Raw genomic sequence first — 25721 nt, forward strand, 5'->3', positions numbered from 1 at the left:
TGAGGGGCCTCACTCTGGGCAGCAGTGAGCTGCTCCCCTAAAAAGGCCTTGGGGTTGTGCAGGCATTGCCCAGGTCAGCAGGATGGGAGAGAGGAGCAGGCAGCCCTAGAAATGCCCATCTCAGGGCAGGGAGCCTGGTGAATCATGGAATGGTTTGGGTTGGAAGGGAGGGAATGACCATCCTGTTCCACCCCCTGTCATGGGCAGGGACACCTTCCCTAGGCCAGGCTGATCAGAGCCACATCCAGCCTGGTCTTACACACTTCCAGGGATCCAGGGGCAGCCACACCTTCAGGAAACCTGTGCCAGATCCTCACCACCCTCACAGCAAAGAATTTCTTCCTAATTTTTATTGAAACCCTGCCTTTCTTCAGCCTCAGGCCATTGTGAGAATGTGACCATGAGTTGTTCAGTGTCACAACAGCTCCATCCTCACTTTTGAGAACAGGGCTTGATGGTGTAGAACACAGGGTGCAGGTGAATTTAATACACTCCATGCCAAGTATCTCACAGTAATTCTTAAAAAGTTGCTCTAGATTATTCAGAAAGTTTAAAAAACCAAAACAAGACAAAAAAAACCCCAGACCAAACAAACAAAACCACAGAAATCTTTGCATGAAAGGAGATTCTGAAAGGCCTCACCAAAGAGAAGCTCCTCAAGAATGCAGCCTGTGGCTCTGCAAAGTCCAAGCAGCAATTTCTTCTGTATCTATAAAAAGTACCAATACAGAGAAAAGCAGTTCAAGGTAGTTTATTTTAGGACATGAGATTCACCCTGAAGTGTTCCTTGTGTTTCAGGCCATGGTAGGAGTTGAGACAGCTGCATGTCTCCATCTGCACGTGGTATATATTATATGGAGCTATTTGGAGAATACTGCATGCTGTAGGAATAGGAAAAATAAGAAATAGGATGCTTTAATCAAGTGGTAAAAGTGACAGAAAAGACTTTCCAAATGGATGTGACTGGTCTTAAGCTGAGGGACCAGTTTCTGCATTAAAAAATCAAGGGTTTGCCTCTCTGGTAAGAAAATGATTAGACATTGTTAGAATGTGGGGTGAAATTTATGAAAAAAATGGAGGAAAAACACTGGGCAATTAAAAACAAATCAAGAAAAGAGCCAGATATTTTATATTTGCCATAAATAGAGACACTGAAGCAGCTGTCTCATTACGTTGTTAAAAGTTCACAACTCGCAGAGAAACATCCACATCAATGACGAATTACAGAATGAGAGTCACAGAAAATTCTGAGTTTAAGGGACCCACAAGGATCATCAAAATACAATTTCTGATTGAAATGACACTGCTTTTTTCCCTACCCTCCATATTCTAATTTTAGTGTTCTTAAACAGAACCATTATTTACTCCAAATCATAGTTTGCTTAGTTAACTGCATCTGAAATATGCTATAAAGTGACATTGGCACAAGTAACCATCAGCCCCACTGGTAAAACATCAGTTGGAAAAACATGTGGAATAAGATTGTGGCTTTCATCTGGTGCAGATAAATTATGGGATGGGCACAGAGTGTGAAAATAGTGATGTTAAGGAGGCCTGGCCTTTGATTTGGGTCTCAGAGAATGCCAGGGCACACATGAGGCAAAGCTATGCAAAAATCCATCAATATTTGGAACAGAAGGAGTGCAAACACTGACAAACTGCAGTTGTAGCTGTAGTGGTTTTGGTTTGTTAATTTGAGATTTTCTGGTTGAGGATATCTTAACATCCTTTAAGACTGATCCTTCTATTCTTTTAACTACATTAGCTGCATAAGCAGAATCTGTTATCAGATTGAAAGGCTCTTGAAATAGCTGAAATGCTCTAACTACTGCTGCTAATTTGACAATTTGAGGAGAACCTTGGACTGTTTGAATGTCTGATTCCCATGTTTTAGTTGTTTGGTCATGTCATGTTATTACTGATTTGTGTGTTTTCCTGGAACCATCACTAAATACTGTTGTGGCATTTAAAGGCACTTCACTTAACATGGGATTTTCTCTGAGAGATCCTTCAAGAATCCAGATCTTTTCTCTGAAGCTCAGAGAATCTTTTCTCTGAAGCTGTTTTGCTTGCAACAGCAAGAGGTGTTACCTCTTTGCTAGCTGGAAGGGAAAAAAAGAGAGTTTTTGGGTTTCTTTTGCCTTTAATGTGTTTTTCACACAGGTGTGTACAGCTTTTTAGTGGTTTAAACAGCTTGTTAATTACGCAGAAGCTTTGTACCACTTCTGTGAATGCTTCTTATGCAAAACTACTGGAGTAGCCAAGGAGGGATATCCACACCTGTCGTAGACATCTCTTATGAAAAATCCTTTCCTTAGGATTTTTCCTCCTGAGAAGCTGAGAGGCCTCAGAAACAAAATGTAAACAATGATTATCTGCTGCTGTGGAATGCAACAGGTGCATCTGTGATTGGCCTCATGTGGTTGTTTCTAATTAATGGCCAATCACAGTCAGCTGGCTCAGACAGAGAGTCTGAGCCACAAACCTTTATTATTCATTCTTTCTTTTTCTATTCTTAGCTAGCCTTCTGATGAAATCCTTTCTTCTATTCTTTTAGTATAGTTTTAATATAATACATATCATAAAATAATAAATCAGCCTTCTGAAACATGGAGTCAGATCCTCATCTCTTCCCTCATCCTCGGACCCCTGTGAACACGGTTACAGACACCTTTCATGCCTTTGAGGAGGGACGGGAGTCTCAGGATCTTTAGCTGGTCAGAGTGACCTCATGATGCATTAGAAAGTCTCTTTTCCCAGCCCAGGGCTCGAAAAAGGAGTCAGAGCTCTTCAGTTCTTGTTCTCAAGGTTGTTTATTGTTCCTTATCTATAAAAAATTTTCTCCTGTCCAGCTGAGGTCCACTCAGCAGGACAGTTCCAGGCACTCTGCCTGCCCTGGGGCAGTGTTATGTCTTTATACTAAAAACTACATATACAATGTTTACAATTACTTTCCAATACCTATCACCTATGTTAGATACTGAGCTTCTACTCTAAACCAATCTAAAAGTGCCAACATCACAGCAGAAGATGGAGGCCAAGAAGAAGAAGGAGAAAGGCTGGACATGCCCAGATTCCTCCATCTTGCCCCCTGAACCCCCACTCTAAAAAACCCCAAAGATCTACTTTTTCACCCTATGATAAATTTACTATTATTCTACCTAACTGTCATGGCTTGCAGATCTTCATATAAGGTTGGTAATTTGCTCCATGGGTCATAATCAAACCCACAGGTGTTTTGGGCTCTGTGCCAGGGTCTCTGAGCCCCTGGCTGGGGTCTTGGCTGCTCTGGACAGCCAGAGGGGTGTCCTGGGTTCTGGCACTGGAGAAGAGGCCCTGAGTCAGCTGCTGTGCCTGGAGAAGCGCCAGCCTTGCAGCAACCACTGCAGCTTCAGCAGATGGGTGTCGAGGTGTGGAACTGCCAGCACAGATGGACGTGCCAGATCCTGAGAGATGCAAGACAAACACCTCAGAGAAACTTGTAAGACCAAGTGACAGTTCCAAGTGCATTGAAAACTATCTGAACACGATGCGTGAGGCAAATTAGAGGGATTTGTAATTGCAGCACAGCTCTGCACTCAAGATTCAATTTCCTTCACCAAGGCAGCAGCCAGGTGAAGAATGGTTTGGGTTGGAAGGGAACTTAAAGAAAGTCTTAGTTCCAACCTCCCTCCCACATGCAGGGACACCTTCCACTGTCCCAGGTTGCTCAGAGCCCCAAACAGCCTGACCTTGAACACTTCCAGGGATGGAGCAGCCACAGCTTCTGTGGGCAACCTGTGCCAGGGCCTCACCACCTCACATGGAACAATTTCTTCCTAATACCCAATCTAATCCTGCCCTCTTCCAGCTTAAGGCCATTCCCCATTGTCCTGTCACTACATGCTCCTCTGGAAAGTCTCCCTCCACTACAAGGGAGTTTTGGTGTAGATAATAAACTGATTTAAAAGATCTCCACAGCAACACCAGCCCACACTGTGCCATCGGCATTAAAGCCATTAAAATCAATCATGGTGTCTGGGAATGAATGCACAGCACTAATTTGCTCCATTAGGGCTTAGCCCAATCAGTGGGACCCAGATTACTCCTCATCCCAGCCTTGAGAATAATTCCCATAAATCAGCACCAATTTCATAAGGAGAGCCACTTAATCCATTTCCTGAGATCTGGCAGTGATTGGGTTTTTTTCTCTTGCAAGGGACAAGAGGAGCTGCAGTGAGGGTTGGTATAAAAGTAGAATTATCATCTGATCAAAGTGACAGCAGCTGGAATATCAACATGGAAATAAACAGCTTTTTTAGGTAAGCAGTGAATGATGTTTTTTTGTATCAGTGATGAGTAGACATGAGAAGACTGAAAGGTCAAGAAGAGGAACCCCTAGGAGAAACACAGTCTGTGATCAAAGAGAGGGGGAGAAAAAGGTAAATGCTGTTGTGGCAAAATCACTGAAGGAGGAGATCAAGTGGAGGAGGCTTTTTATGAGCAGCAGATGAAGTCACCAAAAGAACCAATGGAGCTTTGGTGGTACCCAGAGCCCTTTTGGGTAGGGAGAGCAGAAGCCTATTGCACAAGTTCATGGAAATGTTTTTATGTAAAGGGAGGAAAACACAGCCCAAAAAGAATCACTCCTTATTTTAACTGCATGGGATAAGCCACAGTTTTGACAGAATCATATTTCAAAATGATCTTTGGCAGATAGGAGAAATCAGAAGAGAAAGTAAAATAGGAAGGTGGCTGATAAGGGCAAGTGCTAAATTTTGCAGCCAGGCAGGAAGAATAATCTGCTTGAGTGGCCATTACCTGGCCAGGAGTTGTGTGGAGTGGAAGGGATGACTACAGTGGCAGGCAGGCTCAATGTGAGTCAACAAGGCCCTGGTGTTGTGTAAAAAGCAAACACCATACAGGGTTAAGCAAACAGGGATCCAGGCTGCAGGACACATGGCACTCCCAGCACCCACGTGCTCTGGGGAGGTACCTGGTCCCACCTGGAGTGACGTGGGCCGTGTGTGACGTGGCCTGGGAAACACGAGATGTTGTAGAGGCAAATACAGGCCAGGAGTGAAGAGTGAAAGAAGTGAAGTTGTCAGAGAAGGGAAAACAGACAATCAGAAAACTTACTCAAATCAGCTGCAAGTACTACAAGGGGAAATAATACATTTGGTGCTTGCTCTGCACTGCAGGTCTATTCCCTTTGCTGAAGATGTTTTGTCAGTGAGGTGCAACAGCTGCCACCACGCGTGTGCTTGAGAATCCCAGGGCTGTCCAAAAGACCAAAGGCTGGCCTCCTTGGAGACTGAGCAATGAAGGCAGTTAAATGTCTCTTTGTTGTGGTCATGAAGGGGTAAAATATAACAAGTTAAACCCTTGCAGAATGAAAAAATGGCCCAGACATTACCGAGACTGTTACTTGGTGAGATTCTGGTGAGACTTTGGACCTTCCCTCGCCCATCTCCAGTCCAGCACTGCAATAATTAATGTTGCATGCAATCCCAAGGCAGTGAGGGCTGGCTGCTCACTCTCCACTGGTGCTTTGTCCACAAATCAGTTCTTCACGTCCTGGAGTCCCTTTATCAACTCCTCTCTCCAGGACCTTTTTCCCTACAGCACAAGAGCAAACATTTTGCATGTTCACTGAAGAGGAAGGCAAAGGATGATGGAAGATGCAGGACTGTTTTGATCTGTGAGGTTGTCTCTCATTTCTCTCTAGGACAGGAGCAGCATTTGCTCTCAAGGAAATGGGTGGCAGAGAAGGGAGGAGCAGTGGTTCCCCTTGGCTCTTCCCCCAGCCCCCGGGCCCAGGAGCAGGCTGGTGCAGAGCCTGCAGTGGGAGCAGCTCCTCCCTCCCTCCCTCCCTGTGCCTGGCCAGAATCCCAGACAGCTCCAGGAAGACAGTGAGGAGGATCTGAAACACATCCAATATTCAGCTGAATAGGTAGCAAGACTTGAAATGAAGCCAGGTGCTGGCAAAAGCACAGCAGGGCCCAGCCTGGCAGACTAAAGGCTTTTCCCTGAAAAACAAGGAGGCAGGGAGACTCCATTGCTCCCTGCTGCCTTTCTCCCCACTTTGTCTCACTGTTCAATCAGAGCAGAAACTACTTTTTTCCTCCAGACTTAACTACACGTGCAGTCATGGAAGTGCAGAGCTGAAGAGCCCCACAGTGCTTGGGAAAACAATGTTCTGCAGACTCTTGTCATTAACACACGGGTTTGTCCCATAGGAACACCTGGATCACAGTAATGATCTCTTCCTAGGGAAAACAGCTCCAAGAATGCTGTAAAGGCACTTGGATAAAAGGGGCAGCCACACACACAAGCTGCTGCCCACCCCTCACTCACATCCCACCCTTCATCAGCCGTCCTGTAAAAACAATCTTGGAAAGCAAACACCCAACACCACAAATTATGCAAATGTACCGGGCTCGATGCTTAGCAGAGCACCGAGAAGTCGGCGCTGGCATCTGAACAGTCGCAGATAATCAGAGATAAGCACACCCCGCCCCCTCCCCCCTTTGATACCTCAAACGAGCCGCTGCTACCGGAGCTGGCAGCTGCCCTGGGCTCTCGGCTGCCACCGTTCCACCCGATCCCACACATCCCATTTACAGCTGAAACTTGAGATCAATTGAATTAACTCCACTCCTGGCAGGAACCATCAGCAGGGAAACAGGGACCTGCTAAAGGAGGTCTGCTGCTGAAGAACCACGGGGCTGCAGAGTGGGACTGTGCTGGCCTCTTGCTCGTGGCTCTTCTGGCTAAGGTTATGATTTTGTTAAAAATGAAACGTGAAAGGTTAACAGGATCAGAAGATTTTGGCTGATGACCTCTCTTGCTCATGGCTCTTCTTGCTAAGGTTACAGTTTTGTTAAAAATGAAATATGAAAGGTTAACAGGATCAGAAGTATTTGGCTGATGAGCACATTGCTGACAAGGAGAGACTGTCTACATAGCTGAGGAGACTTGCTGAATTTTTATACGAGTGCATTTAACACGATGAAAATCACAAAATATAAGAACAATTTGGAGACACTCTCACCACTGACAGTGCCACAGGGGTTGCCCAGAAAAGCTGTGCACTCCCTGCCCCTGGAAGTGTTCAGGACCAGGCTGGAAGGAGCTCTGAGCAACCTGGTCTAGTGGCAAGTGTCCCTGCCCATGGCAGGGGGGGTGGAACATGATGGTCATTGAGGTCCTTCCAATTCAAATTATTGTATCCTTCATAAAAAACCAGTTAATTGGATGAATCCTGAAATACTTGTGGATGGCTTTAGAAAGCACCAGGTATCAATTCAACGTGAAGACACATTAATTTTTTCCTACAGACATCTGGATGGAATTTTGGTATTTTTTTAAATTGAAATTTGGTATTTCAATAAAAAAAAAAATACCAAAAATACCATTTGCTCCAGGGTAAGACTGTACAGTAACACATCTCAGTCCAGCCTTGCAGTAAGTGATAAATGCAGCTACAAATATTCTCCTGTGACAGCCTTGCCACTCAGCCATTACTTCCTTACCAGCTAAAAAGAAAACACCAACCCAGCTCTGCTTTTCAGCTGGAACTTTTCCTGACCAGGACTGTTTTTAGGGAATCTTCAGTACAGCAGTGTCAGGAAAATGAAAGTATTTACCCACAACTGCCAAAGAAGTAGTTTCACTTCTAATGTATTAAAGACAACAGATGCAGTTTGAAGTGCTGATGTTAACAATCATTAACACCCAAAATTTTGCAGCCTGGATGGTGCAACACCAGGAAGAATCATTTTTAAAATGTCATGACGCCCTTTGATTACCTAATTTTTCAATTGAACACATTCCCTCTGTAAAAATGACCTTTCTTGTCCTCTGCAGAACACAACAGAAATTTGCAGGTTCTTCCTAACCTTAACAGCCTTACCAAAAGCTTTATCAATTGAAAGAACCCAAACCAACCCTCCCCAACTCCTAACCCCAAGCTGCACTCTTAAAATCCAACTTGATCATGTCAATATGGAGAAGCTGGGGTTATTTTAGCTGAAGATATGGTTCACCAGCTCTGAAAAACAGAAGGCAAAGAATTGCTCAAAAAAATAGCTTAAGATAAAATAATTTGAAACTTTAGTCTGTCCTCACTAAATATTTAGAGAGCGGCATCCAATCTAAAGGAAAGGGATAATTTTTGTCAGATTCTTATAAAAAAAAGGCTTTATTTTGAACAAGTTTTCTCCATTTGGTTTTACAGTCTCAACATACATCATATTCATGGACAAGCAGCATTTTCACAGAATAAGAGCCAAATACAAAGCCACTTGGGATTAACAGTTTCAACCTAATTGACTCAGACTTCAGAAAATCCTGTATGCTGTCACTTATTTGAGGTAAAGGAATTCCATAAATTAAGATCCACTGTTCAACAGAAGAGTCAACAATGAAATATTTGAGAAGAACCTTGGGGAGGAGGGGGAAAAACCAAATCTTAAAGACATTGTGGGCAACAAGAGGAGGGGGAGGTAGGATTTCCACTTGGTTTGTATTGGTGAACAAATACTTGGTGTAAATGTTTAACCAAATTGGTGCAGTTTAAATTTCAAATTTGATGGATTTTACTGGTAGCACAGTCTCAAAAGGAGAATTTAAAAAGATATGTCATGAGCTTAGTTCATATGCTGAATGCTGCCACTAGGCACCCATTAGAATATCCAGTAAAATCCACTGCTTTCAGTGCCCATTCCAACATATTCCAGTTACTTGGGGAATTTCTGGGCAACTGTGCAATCAGATCACAAAATTATACATTTGGTAGAATTCTAGAATTCTTTCTTCAGTAAAATTGTATGAGGGGAGACAGAAAAATCCACCTTCCACTATCTGTTCATGCAAAAATATACCTGCAGTGAAACAGGATTTAGATAAACTGATTAAAGCCATTACAGGGACACATCTGTACTTGTTTTAAACTAACTTTATAGAACAACTAACTTTTAAACTAGCTTTATAGAGCAAATCTTAAACCTTTTAAATACTATCCACATTGTATTAGATACTGTTTAAAAACCAAAAACTATCCTCACCTTTTGTAGCTTGAGATTTAAATTAGCTCACCAATAATCCTGAATCTCACTTAAGAGAAATATGAAACTGGATTAATATCCTGTAAACTCTAAGAACTAAATTATCAATGTGAAATTCCTAATGCCCAGCAGAAATACATTTCATCTCAGTCATTTAATGCCAGGCACTGCTCAATTCCTTCCAGTAAAGCATCATTTGATTTATGTACTTACAACAAAACATCATGTAGAGATGGGCTTCACTGCTTGAGTGACATTTCTTCTAAAAGGGTCCTGGCACACCAAGTTCTAAAGTCTAGTTAGCCAAACCATCCAGTGGGAACAAAAAAAATTCAAACTGAACTGATACAAGAATTTAGTTTAAGAAGCAAAGCAGATTAGTTTAGAAAAGCTTAATTTTTGATAGCTTTGTTTTCCAATTTCCAGTGAGAAAAATGGTCTATACTTAAGAGGCAGAAAGAAGCTGGTTTGTTAATCATCTGACAATGTGATGCACTCATATCCTATTTCCCTTTTTTTAAAAGAATCACCAAGGAGATTTATCATTTAGCAAGTTATCTGGCTCAGAACTAAGGAAGCTCGAGCAAATTCTCTCCCCCACTGGAAAGCTGCGGTTTATTGCGTAGCTTTGTGTACACACAGTTCTATTTTGCAGAAATATGGTCAATGACCAAAACTTCTTGCTACATTACACTTTGAATAAAAGCAGACATGAATGAGGTGAAACTGCAAGTCAACCATTGTACAAACTGTCTCTCAGAATGCCAACATTTCCACTGGAGCTTTAATGCTTTGGGACACAACCTACAATGTTCAGTGATTGAGCAATTTGAGCTCAAAAAAAAGTATTTGTGAAGGAACTGCCATCTGTCCATTAGCTTTCATCACACTCCAGACCATCAGAAAGGTGGAAATAAGATTTATTTTCCACTAGCATCCAATTAGTTTTCTATGACCTTGAATGCTAACAAAATGCTTTTTATTAAATGACAGGTGAGAGAGCATAGATTAGAAAAAAATGTCTGTTAAGGACTTTGATCCTTGCATTTCCTTCAATAGCGCTTCTCTATTATGTTGCATGGAGCATAATTTTGGTGGGTTTTTTTTCACAAAACCCTCACCTGCCTATTATGAATCATTGCAATAAAAATATTATCTTTTTCCACACTGCACTAGGCAACTTTCTTTCCAGCTAAAGAAAGGAGTTTAGTCAAGAATTATAAAAACCTGAACTATGAACTCTGGCACAGCCAGGAGCAGCCACTTAACTATGCCAGAGTGCTTAGAAAATAGGCAGCTAGGAGTAGCAACTCAACTACTCCAGAGTGCTTAGAAAATAGGCTTTAGATTTTACACCAAGAAATTGGATTTATTGTAAATGCCACAGTCACATTGATAGACAGAGCACAGACTTCTGGTAACAAACAAACATACATTTTTGTAACTAAGCGTTTCTACTCAGTAAATAAATGCATTTCGCACAGCCTTCCTCTTAAATGTGCCTAAACTAACCTAAATAAGCAGACAGCATAGCAGAAAAGGGAAACTTATGTGAGTAACTGTTTCTTAAGCAGTATATTATTTTTACTATGTATATAATATTTTATATTATATACACACACATTTTCATCAACAGCTCAAATGATACCCGAATAAAATTAAAAAAAAACCCAAACCAGAACTGGCGCTCCTCCTCCAATACATTTACCACCTTTCCCTCAGGCAGACTTATCCAGGTATTTGTCAAGATAGAGGAATGACAGTTAAAAAGACTCCCCCCACAAGAAACAAGTTACACAAAGAATACTGTATCACTACAAATTTTTTATTCAGAAGCCCATCTTTTAAAAAAAATGTCATTATGAACTTGTTTGGTCAAACTACAACACTTTCTAGCAGACATACAGTAAAAATGGCATGGCTCAGAATCGACCGGATCGTTCGCGATCCCTTGACCGCCTCCTGTCGCGCTCGCGGCCGCCGCCTCCTCCGCCGCCGCCACGGCCGCGATCTCTGGATCGGGACCGGCGCTCACGGGACCTCGACCTGGATCGATGCCTTCAAAGAGAGTTTGGACATTTTACTGTTTCACCCCAGGCAGTGATTTACTTGCAGTATCACACAGTGGAACGTGTAATTAAGGACGGGAGTATGAGGGAGAAGAAAGCAGTGTGTCATTAGAAGGATTGGTTAATTGGCACTCGGGCTGCAAAGCACGATGGATTTACAAAGTGCCCAAATTTCATGCTGGGGAGTCAGCACAAACAGGTACAAGAAGTGGCTGCTCCCTGCAGTCTCCTCTTACAATGGATGTGCAAGCCCTGAGGAGAGGCACGGTTACACTGCTGTTATTTAACGCAGGAGAAGGGGACACCTGCTTTGGCAGACAGGAATAGCTCTTAGCAGCACACACCAGAAGCCTACAGCTGCTCCTAAGTCCACTTGTATTAAATCAATTGCATTAAGTAGCAATTAAAATCCAGTTCTCTGTTGCTACTCCCTCTATGTGATTTCTACCCCTCCAGGACACAAGCATGGGCAAATGATCTTCCCTGCTTCTTAGGTTGATAAATTCAGGAAGGGAGCTACAACCACCCAGAACATACGGCTATCACAGCCACTACCAATCAGCATTACTGAACCTGAGAGTTCCAGATTTTAACAGTGATCAAAAGGTTAATATAAAACACACTTGGTCTTTTTCATAAAGCATTCAAATACATGAAAAATTACTTAGCCACAAATATATGTGGCTAAGCAACACAATCTATGCTTTTTAAAGTTTAATTCATCCTCACAGATTCTGAAACACTGCCAATTAGAGATGTTTACAGGAAAAACATATTCACAATCCCAGGTTCCTTGTGTGATTGAGAGAAAGCTACAAAAATCATACTCTATATAAAAGCAAGATCAAAGATTTTATATGCCTATTCCAAATAGCAAGGTCTTAAATGCAACCAGATTGAATCCAGTTCCAAGTGAACCATCACAATAACAGCAGTGGTAAAAGCCTTTCTGCAAGGTACCTCACTAAATGAATAATTCAATACATAATGAAATGTCTTTATCAATTTTTTTTTTTACCATTAACTGAAATTATTTCTCCTTTCTCCTACTGGGAATTCCTATCAAGGGACACACTGTGAAGCTAACAGTGAGCTCCATACAGTGACTGGCTGGTATTAACAGTAAGAAATGAATACAGGCTACCACATTTCACCATTAACAGTTAAAGGCAAATAAGGTTCAGTCCTTAGTATAATCTATAAATGCTTGATTGCACATAATGCTGAAAGCTGCCAAAATGCCCATTGGCCAAGTAGCCTGCATCTAACAAAGGCCACAAGCAAACACATTTAGAAGAGAATAAAACAGAAGAAGCATAAAGCAACTTCTAAGTGATGTCCATCTGTACCTGAACAGGAAGGGCCTATATATCCTCAGTAACTCAGTGAGTCGTCTTCTCCTTGAACCCTGCCTGCCACACTAACCTTCAGAATCCACAGCATTGCAGAGCAAGAAGCACCATGTTTTTAAAGCCCTACTCCTTTGTTGGAAACTGGCCACCTGCCAGCTTGACTTGATGCCCTTTGGCATGTGCCAGAAATGTGTCAGAAAAAACAAGAGGACTTGGCACAAGCTTAAAGATTTGCCTTCAGATTTTTCAGCAACTGATCCTTAATTTACTTGTTTTAGCAGTGTTTAGAAACAAACTTACTTTTTACGACGTCGCCCATACAACTCGCGCCTTAACTCTCGAGAAATGGGCTTCAAATGCATAAAGTTGCAGAAACCTCCTCGTGTACACTCTCTGGAACAGAAATCAAGAGGCAGAGTTACAATTCCCAGCTCTGCACTATCTGCTAAGACCTCAACACCTCTGATATTAAACACAGTAAATTACTAGTGACCTAGACTCTGTCATACTTCTAGGAGAAAATCCTCAAAAGAGGGTAGAAGTCAAGAGGTTCACACTGCAGGTTCTCTGTCACTGTGATATTTTCTGAAAAATCCCTTTGCCAGGATTTCTTCCCTTGGGAAGATGTGAAGCCTCAGCTTCTCCATGTTTTGCTGCTCTGGAATGTGGTCTGGAGATTGTTTATCCAAACATGTGAATTATTTTTAATTAATGGCCAATCATAGCCAGCTATGTTGTGTGACCGTGTTCACAGGGGTCTTGGGGTGAGGGAAGAGACGAGGATCTGACTCCATGTTTCAGAAGGCTGATTTATTATTTTATGATATATATTACATTAAAACTATACTAAAAGAAAAGAAGAAAGGATTTCATCAGAAGGCTGGCTAAGAATAGAAAAAGAATGATAACAAAGGTTTGTGTCTTGGACACTCTGTCCGAGCCATCTGACTGTGATTGGCCATTAATTAGAAACAACCAACATGGGCCAATCACAGATGCACCTGTTGCATCCCACAGCAGCAGATAATCAATATTTACATTTTGTTCCTGAGGCCTCTCAGCTTCTCAGGAGAAAAAATCCCAAGGAAAGGATTTTCCATAAAAGATGTCTGTGACAATGTCAGACTCTCTGAGTCTGTCATGAGTTTTTATTATTCATTCTTACTAAGCCTTCTGATGTATCCTTTCTCTTTCAGTATAGTTTTAGTAGAGCATTCTTTTAATAGATATCATAAAATAATAAATCAGATTCTCATCTCTCACCTTGTCCTGGGTCCCTCACAAACACCACAGCCCCCCACACTACTGATACCTGCAGTGGTTTATTTCCTGCACTCAGCTCCATGAAATCCACCCCCAAGCACCCTCCCTGGTGCCCAAGGCAGGAGGAAGGCCCTGCTTTACTTACCCCATCTCATACTGACGGCAGCAGGCCTCTCTGAAGTCAGTCACAGGGGAGAGCTCGGCATGGATGGGCTGCCCGTTGAACCAGCGATTGTTCAGGTCGATCACGGCCTTCTCAGCATCTTCCTCACGGCGGAACTGAAAGCAAAATCAGCAAGAGATAAAAGATTCCTATCACATCAGTTGGGTGGTAGCTGAGGCTCAGGGCTCTAGTAATGAAATTAGAAGCTACTTCAGATTTCTTGGACAGTCAATCAAAGCTTTTCATTAGCTGGGACTCAAGGGCTAATCAAAACATTGATTTTCCTCTTCATTATGCCCTGTTTGGTCTCTCAAGTGGGAAAGTTAGTCAATACAAGATACTGCGTTCTCTTAGTACAGCTTTAAACCAAGAGAATGCTTGTAAATAGTTTCTGGAGCACCACAGTCCTGATGTAATACATTTTTTCAAACTTTTAAGAGAAATTTATATAAAAATTTCGCATTCATTCAAATAAGAATTTACAAAAATCAGATACTATTTACTTTAAAATTTAAATTTGAAATGTTTTTTCACAGCTAATTTTTTTAAAACTTTTTTTTTTCTGATTATGACCTACACAGTGAAGAATTTCAGGTGTGAAAATACTTTCCAGCTGAGGGAATGTACAGCCAAAATATTCAAAGGAACTCTCTCACACCTCCCCCTCACTGTGAACACACAGTAAAATTTCTGCAGGTGACAATTTTGTACTCGTTATTCAAGAGATAGCAGTGACTTTTTCAAGTTAAACGTAAGTGCTCCAGTTTGCACCTTGAACCACACAGTTACTGCCAAATCTAACTTGGTCACAGATACTGTGTTTAACTGGGAAGTTAGAAAATTAATGCACCTGTGGCATATAAAACCTCTCTCACACTGATGTGCTTCAAGGGCAGCATGATGCTAAGACAGATCCCAAATTAACCCTGCCAAACTAAGCAGTCTACTAGTGGTGACTGTTTATAACTATGTAAAAGAAAAGAAAAGTTTCTATTTCTGAAAATTACATGGATTCTGACTATCAAGAAAGCTTCTCAAAATTCATTAGAATTTCTTTTGGATTCCTTTAACATTTTTACTCTAAATTGTGAGGTTGGAGAAGAGCTTTCCTGCAGAGCAATCTACAATCACACAGCAGCTTTTAAAATTCTAAATCAATAAACAGCACCCCCCTGCCTGCATGAACATCTCTTCACCCTACCTTTACGTATACATTTCCAACTAGGTGATCTCCAAGGTTATCACACACGTTCATCTCCTCGACTTCGCCGTATTTCTCCTCCATTTCTGTGAAGACCTCCTAAGCACAAAGCAACCCAGCACAAGTTTGCAGCACATTACTTGTAAGTACAGAAATAAATATTGCATCTACCTCTAAGTAAGTATAAGAAAGACCTTCCTTGGAAAAAAGATCACTTGATTTTGTTTTTTACATTTTGGGGTTTAAAATGAATACTTTCTTGGCCATCTATAAGCACAGCACTACCAACATACAAGAAAAACCTATGGAAAACACACACAGCATTTACAGAATACACAGGATGCACTGAAAACACAACACAAAAACCGATGCTAGCTTCAGGTACTTTGTTTTTATACAAATAATTAAGAATACTTAAAATTTATAAAAAGGAGATTATACAATCAAAATGCTATATCAATTAAGCTGCTGATGTTAAACAAAGACTATTTCAAGCAGTCAAATTAAGGTCAAATGAACCAATGGTTACACCAGGAAATATTTAATTCAAAGTTGTATGTTTTATAGGAACACCCAAGGAAATAAGTGGTTTTTTCCCCTGAATCTGTCTAATTGTGCTATCCACTACATCCATTTAACAATCCAGGGACACTTCAATGCACCTTTACATACCTCAAAGAACTCATCATAATGTTCCTGCATCTCAACATCGCTCACAGCACCTGCAAAAGTCAAAGAGTCAGACTGATTAGAGCCTGCCAATAAGGAAGGGGAGTTTTGATCAAACTACAAAACAATCTAGAGGCCATCTGGAGCATGAGAGACACCATATAGCATGGAGCTAACTAACAGGAATATTGCAAAATAAGGATGTGTGAAGAGCTTTGAGTCCCCAAAGTATCTGTCAGAATATTACATTGGTATGATCAAATCAAAGCAAGTTTTAATCACAGCCAAAGTTGTATGCCACAAATTTAAAGGGGAAAAGAATTACTCTGAAATATCGCTTAAAATTTAATGTATAGTCCCACTCTCTAACTACCAACAATTTTACCTAAACAGAAGGCAAGTGCTTTGTTACAATTCCATACCTTAAAATATTACTAAAATTTAGTATTCCTCTTCCTAAAGGCAGAAATTTATGCCTACTTCTCCAGCATATCCACTTGAATTTGAGAGCTCAAAATGTAAAACAGCCCAATTTTTTTTTAATTTGCTGAAAATAGTCATTGAAATGACACTTTTCTCAGTGCCCTCAATGCTTTGCAACAGAGAGCCATTTTCTAGTTTAAGTTTGAGTGTCACTTCATTTTTCTGTAGTCCTGCAGAACATCTTTCAGTGCAAGACAAGCCAGCCTTATATTAAAGTTAAGATTATTTTCATGCTACAAGCTGGACTTCAAAAATGAGTGCTGCTTGCCTGCTGCTACAAAACCCAACATAAGTGTGGCCTCTTTTTCAAAGCATTAAATGTATAAAATCAGTTTTATTTATTTCTTCCAGTCTACAGCACTTTAAACAAGCTGTATACATTAAAGCCATTAGATTAGCTCTTCAGCAGTTAAGTGGTTTATTAAGATCAAGCGGAGCAGTTTTACAACAAACCCTGCATTTTATGCTAGGAAAATATGCTAGTGTTTAAAACTACAAACCAGACTGGTTTAGTTAACAGAATGTGAAAGACAAGAAACTGAGCCAATAAGGCTGAGTTTATTCATTTTCAGGCTGGTATGAAAAAATTTTTTGGCTAGTATTACCATTTGGACAAACTTTATGTTTTTCTTCAAAGGCTTTAATATTAACCAGCCACACTCTCTGGCACTGCAGTTCCTGTTCTTCCACCCAGCTCACCCCCACAAAAGGCTAAGGGGCATTTGGTTTATAGTTTAGGCTGACAGTGTTTCTGCATTTGAGACATGTTTGCTTTTAAGAAATTTCTTCTCCCCCATGGTTATAGCAAATTAAGGAATATCAAACATTAAACCAGTAATTCTAGGCAATTTAATACTTAACTATATTCTCAAGGTTCTGCCAACATCACTGATAACAGCTTACTAAAATATCTAGGGATTTTTTTGTTTTGTTTCTAAAGGTTTCAGACAGGGGCTCTGGGAGCCTCAGTAGGAATAACTACTTTTTACCAGATGGACAAAAGCTAAAAATGTTTTTTTGTCAAATTAGGATATCACAGGCAACAGTTAGTTAATGACTACTTCAATGACCTTCTAAAGTGGGAGGTATACATATGACAGGCTTTACAAACATCCATATTCCAGGGCTAATGGTATCTGAACCATGAGAAGCCCAATTACTAATTAAAATACTCAGGAAAACTATTGCTGTTCCAAACTAAGGTTAATCCTCTACGACGGCAATAGAAAGGAAGACAGTTAAGCAACAATGACAAGGCATTAAATAGCTACCCAAGTTATCCACTTAAAATACATGCAATACTTATATAGGGACAAATATCAAAAACCAAGGAGCCAGGAGTTTCAGCAAACCTACTGCTTGCAGAGCTCCAGCTCTACCCCAGGAGGTACAGGCAGGCTCTGGCACACAGCTGCTGGCTTGTCACAACAAACTAGAGTTGGATACCAGCATTTACAACACTGGAGGATCTGTGCAGGACTCTTGCAGCTGTAAATCTAAACAGCTCCACAGACCAAACTGCTGTAACTCTGTGCAAATTAGTTACCAGCTCATTGAGAGTTCAGGGAGAGAGTGGAAACACCCAACTGGAAATGTTTTGGTCTACTGAAACAGCATTAACTACTAAGCATCTGCAAGGAGAGAGCCTACAAACCAATGGGACTGGTCAAGCATCTAGACAAAATGACACAGCTCATTTACATGTCCAGCTTGATTGTGTGACAAAAACACAAATTACATAATAGAGCCATTATTGCTTTTAGAAGCAAGAGAGACAGTGTTGACTTTTAAGTTAGTGGCCAATTCACAAAGCACTTCTAATCAAATGCTGGTAACTAATCTGAACTGGTCTATAAACCAACAGTCAAAAAAAAAAAAAAAAAGAATAGCCAAACAAAGCTTTATTACCACACAGTAAATACTCACTTCAACAAGAAAGATTAGTTAGAAAAGAACACCGACCCTTTTTTGGTTCTAAACTATTTTTTTTTAAATCTTATTTTACTATTGATGATTCAATTACAATGATAAATCAGTTAATCGCCGATCAGCAATCCTGGGCGTTAATTGCTGCCAGTCTCACAGGAGGTGTGTTTGCTTATGCCCATTTGTATCTCAGGAGGAGTCATTAAATTACTTCATGACCATACCCAAATGCCTTCCCCTCCTCAAAAGTACTTAAAAAAATATTTGTCTTAGGTAAATATGCCAAATGGCATCAGAATTTGAATTTTCAAAGTATGGAAAGAATTTTAAGCATGCACCCATCCAAAAAGGACAGCTGCCAGGAGGGGTTAGTCAGTCATGGTGTGTTCTTCCAAAGTGCGCTCCCTAAATGGAAGCTGCATTAACCTAGGACAAATTTATGCATGCAGTCTGAAAAGTTTCAGTTCAAGTTCTCTTAACATTTACAGAGCAGGACATTTGTTCTGAATGAAGTCAATGTGTCACTGTCCTGCTCTTTCCGACAGTGGAACCTAATGGATAGCACAAAACATACAGAAAACCATTCCTAGGATGCAGGCAGAGAGGTGACAGGAAGAAAGCAGTGCAACCAACACTGCTTCACAGGGGAAGTATAATTTTAACCCTTTTTGATTTAATAGTTGGTATTCAGACTGCCCCATAGTTTTGGGAGCAGGGAGGAAGTAGTGGGACAAAAAAATTGGGGTTTTTTTTGCTTTTTGGTATTTTTTTTGTGTTTGTTTTGAACACATGTAACAAAACATGGTCAGTTTGATCTGTTAAACTAAAATGGCAGACCAGTTTAAGTCGACACTGAGCTCTGACAATCAAGCCCAGGGAACCAGTGAAGGAACTTGTATGAACTTACAGCGCAAACCGTCAGCAGACTGGGAAGAGTTTTGAGGGTTACGGTAAATGTTCAAGAGGGCAATGGTCTGAAATACAAAACGCAACAACTTTATATTATGGAAAATAATTTTAACAAGAAACTGGTTTCCTTTAGGGTCGCTTTAGTCGAGTCTGTGCTGAAAGAGAGGTGGTTATTCTCTCCCAAGCAGGAGAACTTGCACTTAGCTGGTGACCTTTCTATATCACCCTAACACTGTAAAGTAATAGAGATCTCATGATACTCCATTATTGTATTCTTAATTTCACTCCATTCACCAATATTACTATTGAGGGGTTTTGCATGATTTCAGACAGCTCTGAAAATAGGTGGTATCCAAATGCAGCAGTCATGTTACAAGCATAGTAATTTGAATTTGGTATTACTGAATGGTTTCTTAGTAGCAAAATCCCAGGAAAGGAAGTAATACAATAATTAGAGCATAACATGAAATCTCCATTTTCCTAAAAAAGTTAAGATGAAAGAAAACCCAGTTCTGGGACTTACCGTACATATATACCTATTGTTTTTTTTTGGGTGTTAAATCAAGAATTTGAGAAACGTCTGCAGTTTAACCCTTTCAAAAGAATGCAGTGTTACCAAGTAACCAAGTTTCACTTTGCAGCACAAAAGGGAAACTGCACCAAGTCCAATTTGTGCAGCCCTTTCTGCACTCACAACTGCAGACATTCCACAAATTCTTGATCTGTGCGCAAGAAGAGTTCCGTCACTTGTCCTGTTTGCAACAGCTTTATGTCAGCAGCTCAGAAGCCAACATTATTTTATCATAATTAGGAGTGGGCTCTTTAACACCATTCTTTAAAAAAATTTCTCCAACTGTGGGACTTACAGTGTGAGCCGTCAGCCGTCTGTGCACTGTTTTGGGGGTTACGATAGATGTTTTGAATCAAGATGGTCTGCGGGGAAAAAAAATAAAAAGGGGAATTCTACTGGCTGCTGTGCATATAATAGACAATTGCAAAGAGACAACTTGTTTGCAAACAGCTAAAAGTCATATTTTATCCTTAAGACTTCCTTTTGTATTTGTAGAGTATCTTCCAAAATTGCATCCAGACCATCATATTATGAAAACAGTTTTAATTAACCACCAAGAAAGAGCTGCGTTTGTCTCAACAGCTAGCCTCAAAATGGGAGGTGTGAGTAACCTAAAATGTCACACGAGGTACTCTGGAGATGCCTAAACTTTTGAGACCAGATTCACTACTGCAAGTCTAGGGGGGAAAAAAATAAGTGTTACGTGCACAGCATGTAATACATAATGCCACAGTGTCCAGAGTGCTACACCAGACCATAAGGCCTTTAGGCAACTGCTACATCTCATTTTGTGCATCAGGGTTTTCTTGGTGGAATTTCTGTTTAAATAATATAATAGCATCATAGGTTCACATGTTTCCGATCCTTCAAATAAGGACAATATCCTTTTAGCCCTTCTGCTTTTTACTTGAAGAATTAGCCCAGGCAGACTTGAAACCTTACATTTGTACCGTTCTTCTTAAAATCAAGTTGTCTGAAAAAACAAACCATGTTTAAGTTAGTAAACTAATATTACAAAAAAATTCCAAACGTCCATATCACTGTAAGCAGCTCAAAAATTGAGATTTGATTACTTAAAATACAAGCTCAATGTTAGTCAGTATGAATGGCAATCCCCAAATAACTTTAGCTTAGACATTATAATTATTAGTCACAGTAAGAATTCAGAGCTTAAAGAAGTCAGAGGACCAGCAATGTCACACCTACATACACTACCCATTTAACACGTAAAAAAAATACAACTGTACCATCACATTTAAAATCACACACTTGTTTTATTTCAGGCCCAGCCATACCAACCAAAGCTTTGTGCTTCCATGGCCCAGGTTTAAACTACCTGTGCTTTAGCCTACAGCTGGAGAGTGCCAGAATCAGGCATCTGGTTAGGGTGTTTCTGCTGATGGGGGTAATTTGATCACCCTGGATTGTGTGACCTTTCCTAACACAGCTCTTCTGTAAAGCAGCTGCACCAGCAAGAGCTGCACAAGGTTAAAACATTGTGCTGGTAACTTCCCATTAGCAGGATGCCTGCTCTGTTTTCTATCACAGCTGATTGTCAACCTGCACACAAATAGAGATTTCTGCAGACCCCACACAGCGCCAGGGACCTGGGAGATGTCACAGCAGAGCTGCCAGCACGGGGCTGTGCAGTCCCAGACACCCCTGGCTGAATGGGATGTGCCCTGCTGACCCACTGCAGCTGGCACTGCCACCCAGAGCCTAAAGCAAAGCTAAAGGCTGCTCTGACAGAAAGCTGTAATTGCACACAAACTTTTATTTGTAAAAAGAAAAAGAGTTGAGGAGTTTTTTGTTGGGTTTTTCGTTTTGTTTTTTTTTTTTTTAACTTAAAAGACAACTACTGTACAAACTCTCTGCTTTAGGAATATTGTTTCATAGTCAATGACCTAAATTTAGGTCTCTAAATAACCAACTGCACTTCAACTTGTGCTCCATGTAGGTCAGCAACATGGGACAGTTTTGAAAATGGACAATACTCATTTGAAATAAAGTATCTGCATTACAAAGTTTTAAAATCCCAGAAGCAAAGAGGTGTTTTGTTGCTTAAGTACCAGAAGCCCCTATTTACCAGTAACTTTGACATTCTCCCCCAGAAGTCCCCCTGCCCACTCAGAGTTTACCTTGATCCCAGCTCTGAACCTGTCACATGGATAGTGCTCCCCTCCCTAACTTCTCCCCAAAGCAGCATCAGCTCACATTTCTCATCAACTCTGCTCCTAAGCAAATTCAATGAACTTGCAGAAGGCTCTGCTGTTATGTGAACTTTTTCTCTCTAATTTTAAAACTACTGCAGTTGAAAAATGCAATAACTTTCAAAGGCACTATTGCTCATGTACAAAATTCCCAAAGAAATTAATCTGTGTACCTTGACAATCAGCATTGATAGAAAGAGGGAAAAATACATTTCTCCAGGAATGTAATTTGTGAATATTGTACAGCTCATAATAATAATAACAACAATAATGAAAACCCTGTCACTCCCTGCACCTTTTCAAATTTATTTTTATTTCTGGCAGACATGCAGTCACACATCATTGTCTCTTAATAATATTTACTGAGGCAAAGATTAAACAATCTGTCATGAAAATTGACAATTCACCCTCAGCAACCAGGCAAGTTGTTTTCAATAATAATTTCTTCCACATTCAAAGGAAATATGCAAGTCACTCTTGAAATTAAAGAGCCTGGGTCAGAGAGCAAGTGTAATGACAGATGAGTCACTTTTATTCATTAATCAGGTTTCTTTTGTTATGTGCATAAAAGATTGAAGTTCCCACCTTTGGGGCAGGTGGGATGAGCTGCCTTTGTCTGTGATTTAAGAACTCTGGGATGGTTTAAGTGCCTGAACACCACTGAGAAGGCACACTCACCTGAAAGTTAGCACTGGTTGGTCTCTACTACAGGCAAGCTTACAACAGCATCGCTTCCTGCAGCCATTAAGGGTGACAGGAGATAATTAGAAATGCTGGGAGAAGTAAATGGAACACCCCCAAAAAAAAAAGCAAAGACCCAGATAAACTGGGGCTAAAACTGAACTAATTAATCTGGAGCTTGGTAATTATTGACTTGTATCTGAGAATCTATGTTTTAAAGAAGCCAGAGTATATTTCCACAAGAATGAGAAAAAAGGGGAAACAAACCTGGCTAAATGTTGGTTTGTTGTGCAACCGAGAACATCTGTCTCCATGGCGACAAGCTCCAATTTTGAAATAAAATGAGCAGTTGACTCTGCAAGAAAGAAGTGAATAAGGTAGTTACACACTGGCACAGAAACCAATCATTTGAAAAAAGCCTATGCCCTAAATGGCTTTATCTTGATGTGGATAAGTAATACAGAGAAAAATCCACATCAGAAGTGTACAGGAAAGCATTCCAACCAACCTGTCCACATTCTTTCCTTCTGCCCCTAACTTACAGCCAGTGTCTGACCAATTTCCCCCATGGTGGCTTCATGATTCACCACACACAAGTGACCTCTGTTTTATCTTCTGCTTCTCCATTCTTGTCTTTGCATCAGTTTCAGTGGGTGATGGGATGGAAAGTAACGAGAAAACCGGTCTGAAATTGACACTGGGAGCTCTGTGGCTGGGTTGAATCTGATTTAAAACTGACACACTTGCACCTCTCTCACCTTTATAAACCACCTGGTTAAATCATACTCTAAGGGTAACTCAGGCTGCTACCAACACAGTATCCAAAATAATTCAGGGAACAGAAAATCATGTTACAGAAAGAATACACATCAGTAAAATAAATCCAGTTAATTTAATCCAGCTTTAGTTAAGCTATTTCCATGAATATAATGAATGATTCTAAGAGTAAGCTGCTTTTTGTTTTAAACCACAAGCTTTTCTTGAATGATCCATCTCAGGACACCTTGATAATGATCTGGGTTTAGAAATGCTGCTGAAACTCCCACAAAAAGGTGTAACTCACACAGAATGATGAAAGAAAACCACAAGGAGTTTAGTTACCTTGACAGGGAAATGCAAAATTCTGAAGGGCTAGAAAACTATGATGGGCTATATATGGGTAAATGAAATATTAGAATTCTCCTGGAAGAAAAATTATTATTCCCATAATTAACACCAATTATTTTCCACAATCCTGTGTAACCAACATCAACTCATGGAGGGGAGAATTAATAAAGTACTAAGTAAAGCACATCTGATCTCTAGCAAAGCATTCTACTGTAAAATTGCAACATGCTCACTCTTGATTATGTTTTTGAAAACAAACACTTAGCATGATAAAATACTTACTGTCTTTTCTGAACTCTAACCTGAAACAAAAAGAAATACCTAACTACAAAATTTCCAATAGTGCCTCCAACTTCAGCACCTTCTGGAAGGTTCCGTTTGCTTTTTTTAACAGAAAAAAAGAGCTGCACAGGAATTTCATGCCTGATTAAAACTCTGAAACTGTAATGCATTAAATTCCTATGTATCTCCTTTGTGTGAAAGGATGCTACAGTAACAGAGCTCAAAAGAGAGGCTGCCGACACTGCTTTCCTGGAATGGCAGCGCTACAGAGCAGAGCAGAAGCCCCACGGCCAGGGGCTGACAAGAGTAATTTAGTCCAGCAGCACATCGATGCCCCCTTTTCATTTTTACGAGTGGAAAAACACGCCGGTTTGGTCAGGCCGATGGTGACCAAATTTTCGTTAGGAGGGTTTTGTGTGTGTGCTTCCAACAACCAGAGAAACTAGAGGCGTTCCCGGACGCGTGGAAGGCTGCAGGCAGAAGCCTGTAGGATCAGGATGCAGCAGTCGGGGAAATCCTCCGCACCCTGGGGAGGGGGGAGAAATAACCAGTCGCTGTCCTTGCAGCAGAGCGGGAGCTCTCAGGCTGCTGCGAGGCTCAGGGACACGAACAAAAGGGGAACAGGAGGAGGAGGAGGTGGCGCTTTCTGGCAGGAGGCGGCGGGAAGCTCCGGCACCCAGCGGCCCCGGCAGGAAGGCGCAGCCGCGGGGGGAAGGGGGGAGGGCGGAGGGAGGACGGGGGAGGGCGGCAGCGCGCCACGAGGCGCGGCACACCCTCATGGCGGCCAGGGGAGGGGTGGGGAAGGGAGAGGAGGAAGAGGAGGAGGAGGAAGAAGTGGGGGGTGGGGAGGGAGTGCCCGAGAACGGCCCCGGCCCGGGAGGGGGGGATGGGATTGGGGGGGGGGGGGGGGGGGGAGGGGGGAGCGCGTGGGCGGGGCCGCCGGGCGCGCGCGCGGGAACGCGCGAGACCCACGAGCCGCCGGGCGCGCGCGCGCCTGGGATGGGGGGGTGGGGGGGGAGGGGAAGGGCCTGAGGGAGGCGATGGCGGCGGGGGGGTGGGGGGGGAAGGGAACGGGGAGCGCGGCCGCCTCTCGCTTCCCTCTTCCCGCCGCGTTCCAGCGGGATGGGAAAGGCGGGGGACGTGCCCCCGAGGCGGGAGCGGAAGAAATGGGCGAAACGGGCCGGGGGTCCCCCCCTCAGGAAAGGAGGGGCAGGGAGAAGGGAAGCAGGGCTGACCGCCGCGATCGGAACAGGCCGCGTCCCCGCGCAACGCGCTACGGGCCTCCGGCCTCCCCTCGAGCTTCCCCCCTCCCTCCCGGGGGGTGCCGCAGCCGCGGGAGCGGCGCGGGGAGCGGGGGAATGGGGCCACTCACTTGTCCTTCTCGGTGCCGAAGATGGAGGCCAGGTACTCCGCCATCTCCCACCGCCCGCCCGCCCGCCGGACCGCCCCGGCGCCGCCGCCGCGTCACAGCGACCGCGCCGGAAACGCTGCGCTGGGAGAAGGGGGGGAGAGGAGGCGGGGTCCGCGCCACACGCGGGGTCGCCGCGGCCGCCGCGCAGGGGTGACGGGGCGGAGCCAGGGGCGGAACCTCCAGACAGCGGGTTCGAGTCCCGCCCCGGCAGCGGCTGAGGGTATGGAGCTGAACGGGGGTCGCGGTTTCCAAAAATGCTGGAATAAAGGGATTCCCTCCAAAACCGTGCCTATGTGTGTGTGTGCATGTTCTGAAGGGGCTTAAATTAAAAAAAAAACCCCAAACCTTGCTTTTGAATTAAAAGCAGAGCGCAGAGT

General features: G+C 42.2%; 1 protein-coding gene across 6 annotated transcripts; it reads right to left on the reverse strand.

The window, feature by feature from the left end:
• Positions 1–8163: 8163 nt before the first annotated feature.
• Positions 8164–25396, reverse strand: U2AF1 (U2 small nuclear RNA auxiliary factor 1). Of its 6 annotated transcripts, none has more exons than XM_054291239.1 (9): positions 25306–25396; positions 23934–24459; positions 22812–22899; positions 19081–19147; positions 15768–15817; positions 15096–15194; positions 13877–14010; positions 12769–12861; positions 8164–11105 (listed from the first exon to the last, which is right to left on the reverse strand). In XM_054291239.1, the coding sequence occupies exons 2-9, from the start codon at positions 24101–24103 to the stop codon at positions 10970–10972; spliced, it is 837 nt and encodes a 278-aa protein (XP_054147214.1). In that variant the 5' UTR covers positions 24104–24459; positions 25306–25396; the 3' UTR covers positions 8164–10969. The 6 variants fall into 6 exon arrangements, with proteins under 6 accessions (XP_054147214.1, XP_054147215.1, XP_054147219.1 ...); XM_054291240.1 differs by lacking the exon at positions 19081–19147 and adding an exon at positions 19949–20015; XM_054291244.1 differs by lacking the exons at positions 19081–19147; positions 23934–24459; positions 25306–25396 and adding exons at positions 19949–20015; positions 20596–20626; positions 22542–22598 and having other exon boundaries at positions 22812–22858.
• Between the last annotated feature and the right edge of the window lie 325 nt (positions 25397–25721).

Source organism: Melozone crissalis, unplaced genomic scaffold (assembly GCF_028551555.1).
Source record: "Melozone crissalis strain CALT ecotype California unplaced genomic scaffold, PUWL_Pcris_2 ptg000090l_1, whole genome shotgun sequence".
NCBI lineage: Eukaryota > Metazoa > Chordata > Aves > Passeriformes > Passerellidae > Melozone > Melozone crissalis.

Coding starts and splice junctions, on each gene's coding strand:
- U2AF1 (XM_054291239.1), bottom strand. CDS start 24,103: ATGCATTACAGTTTCAGAGTTTTAATCAGGCATGAAATTCCTGTGCAG. Junction 19,148..22,811: donor ACAAACCAACATTTAGCCAG/GTTTGTTTCCCC, acceptor TTTGTATTTCAG/ACCATTGCCCTCTTGAACAT. Junction 15,195..15,767: donor ATTATGATGAGTTCTTTGAG/GTATGTAAAGGT, acceptor CTTTGTGCTTAG/GAGGTCTTCACAGAAATGGA.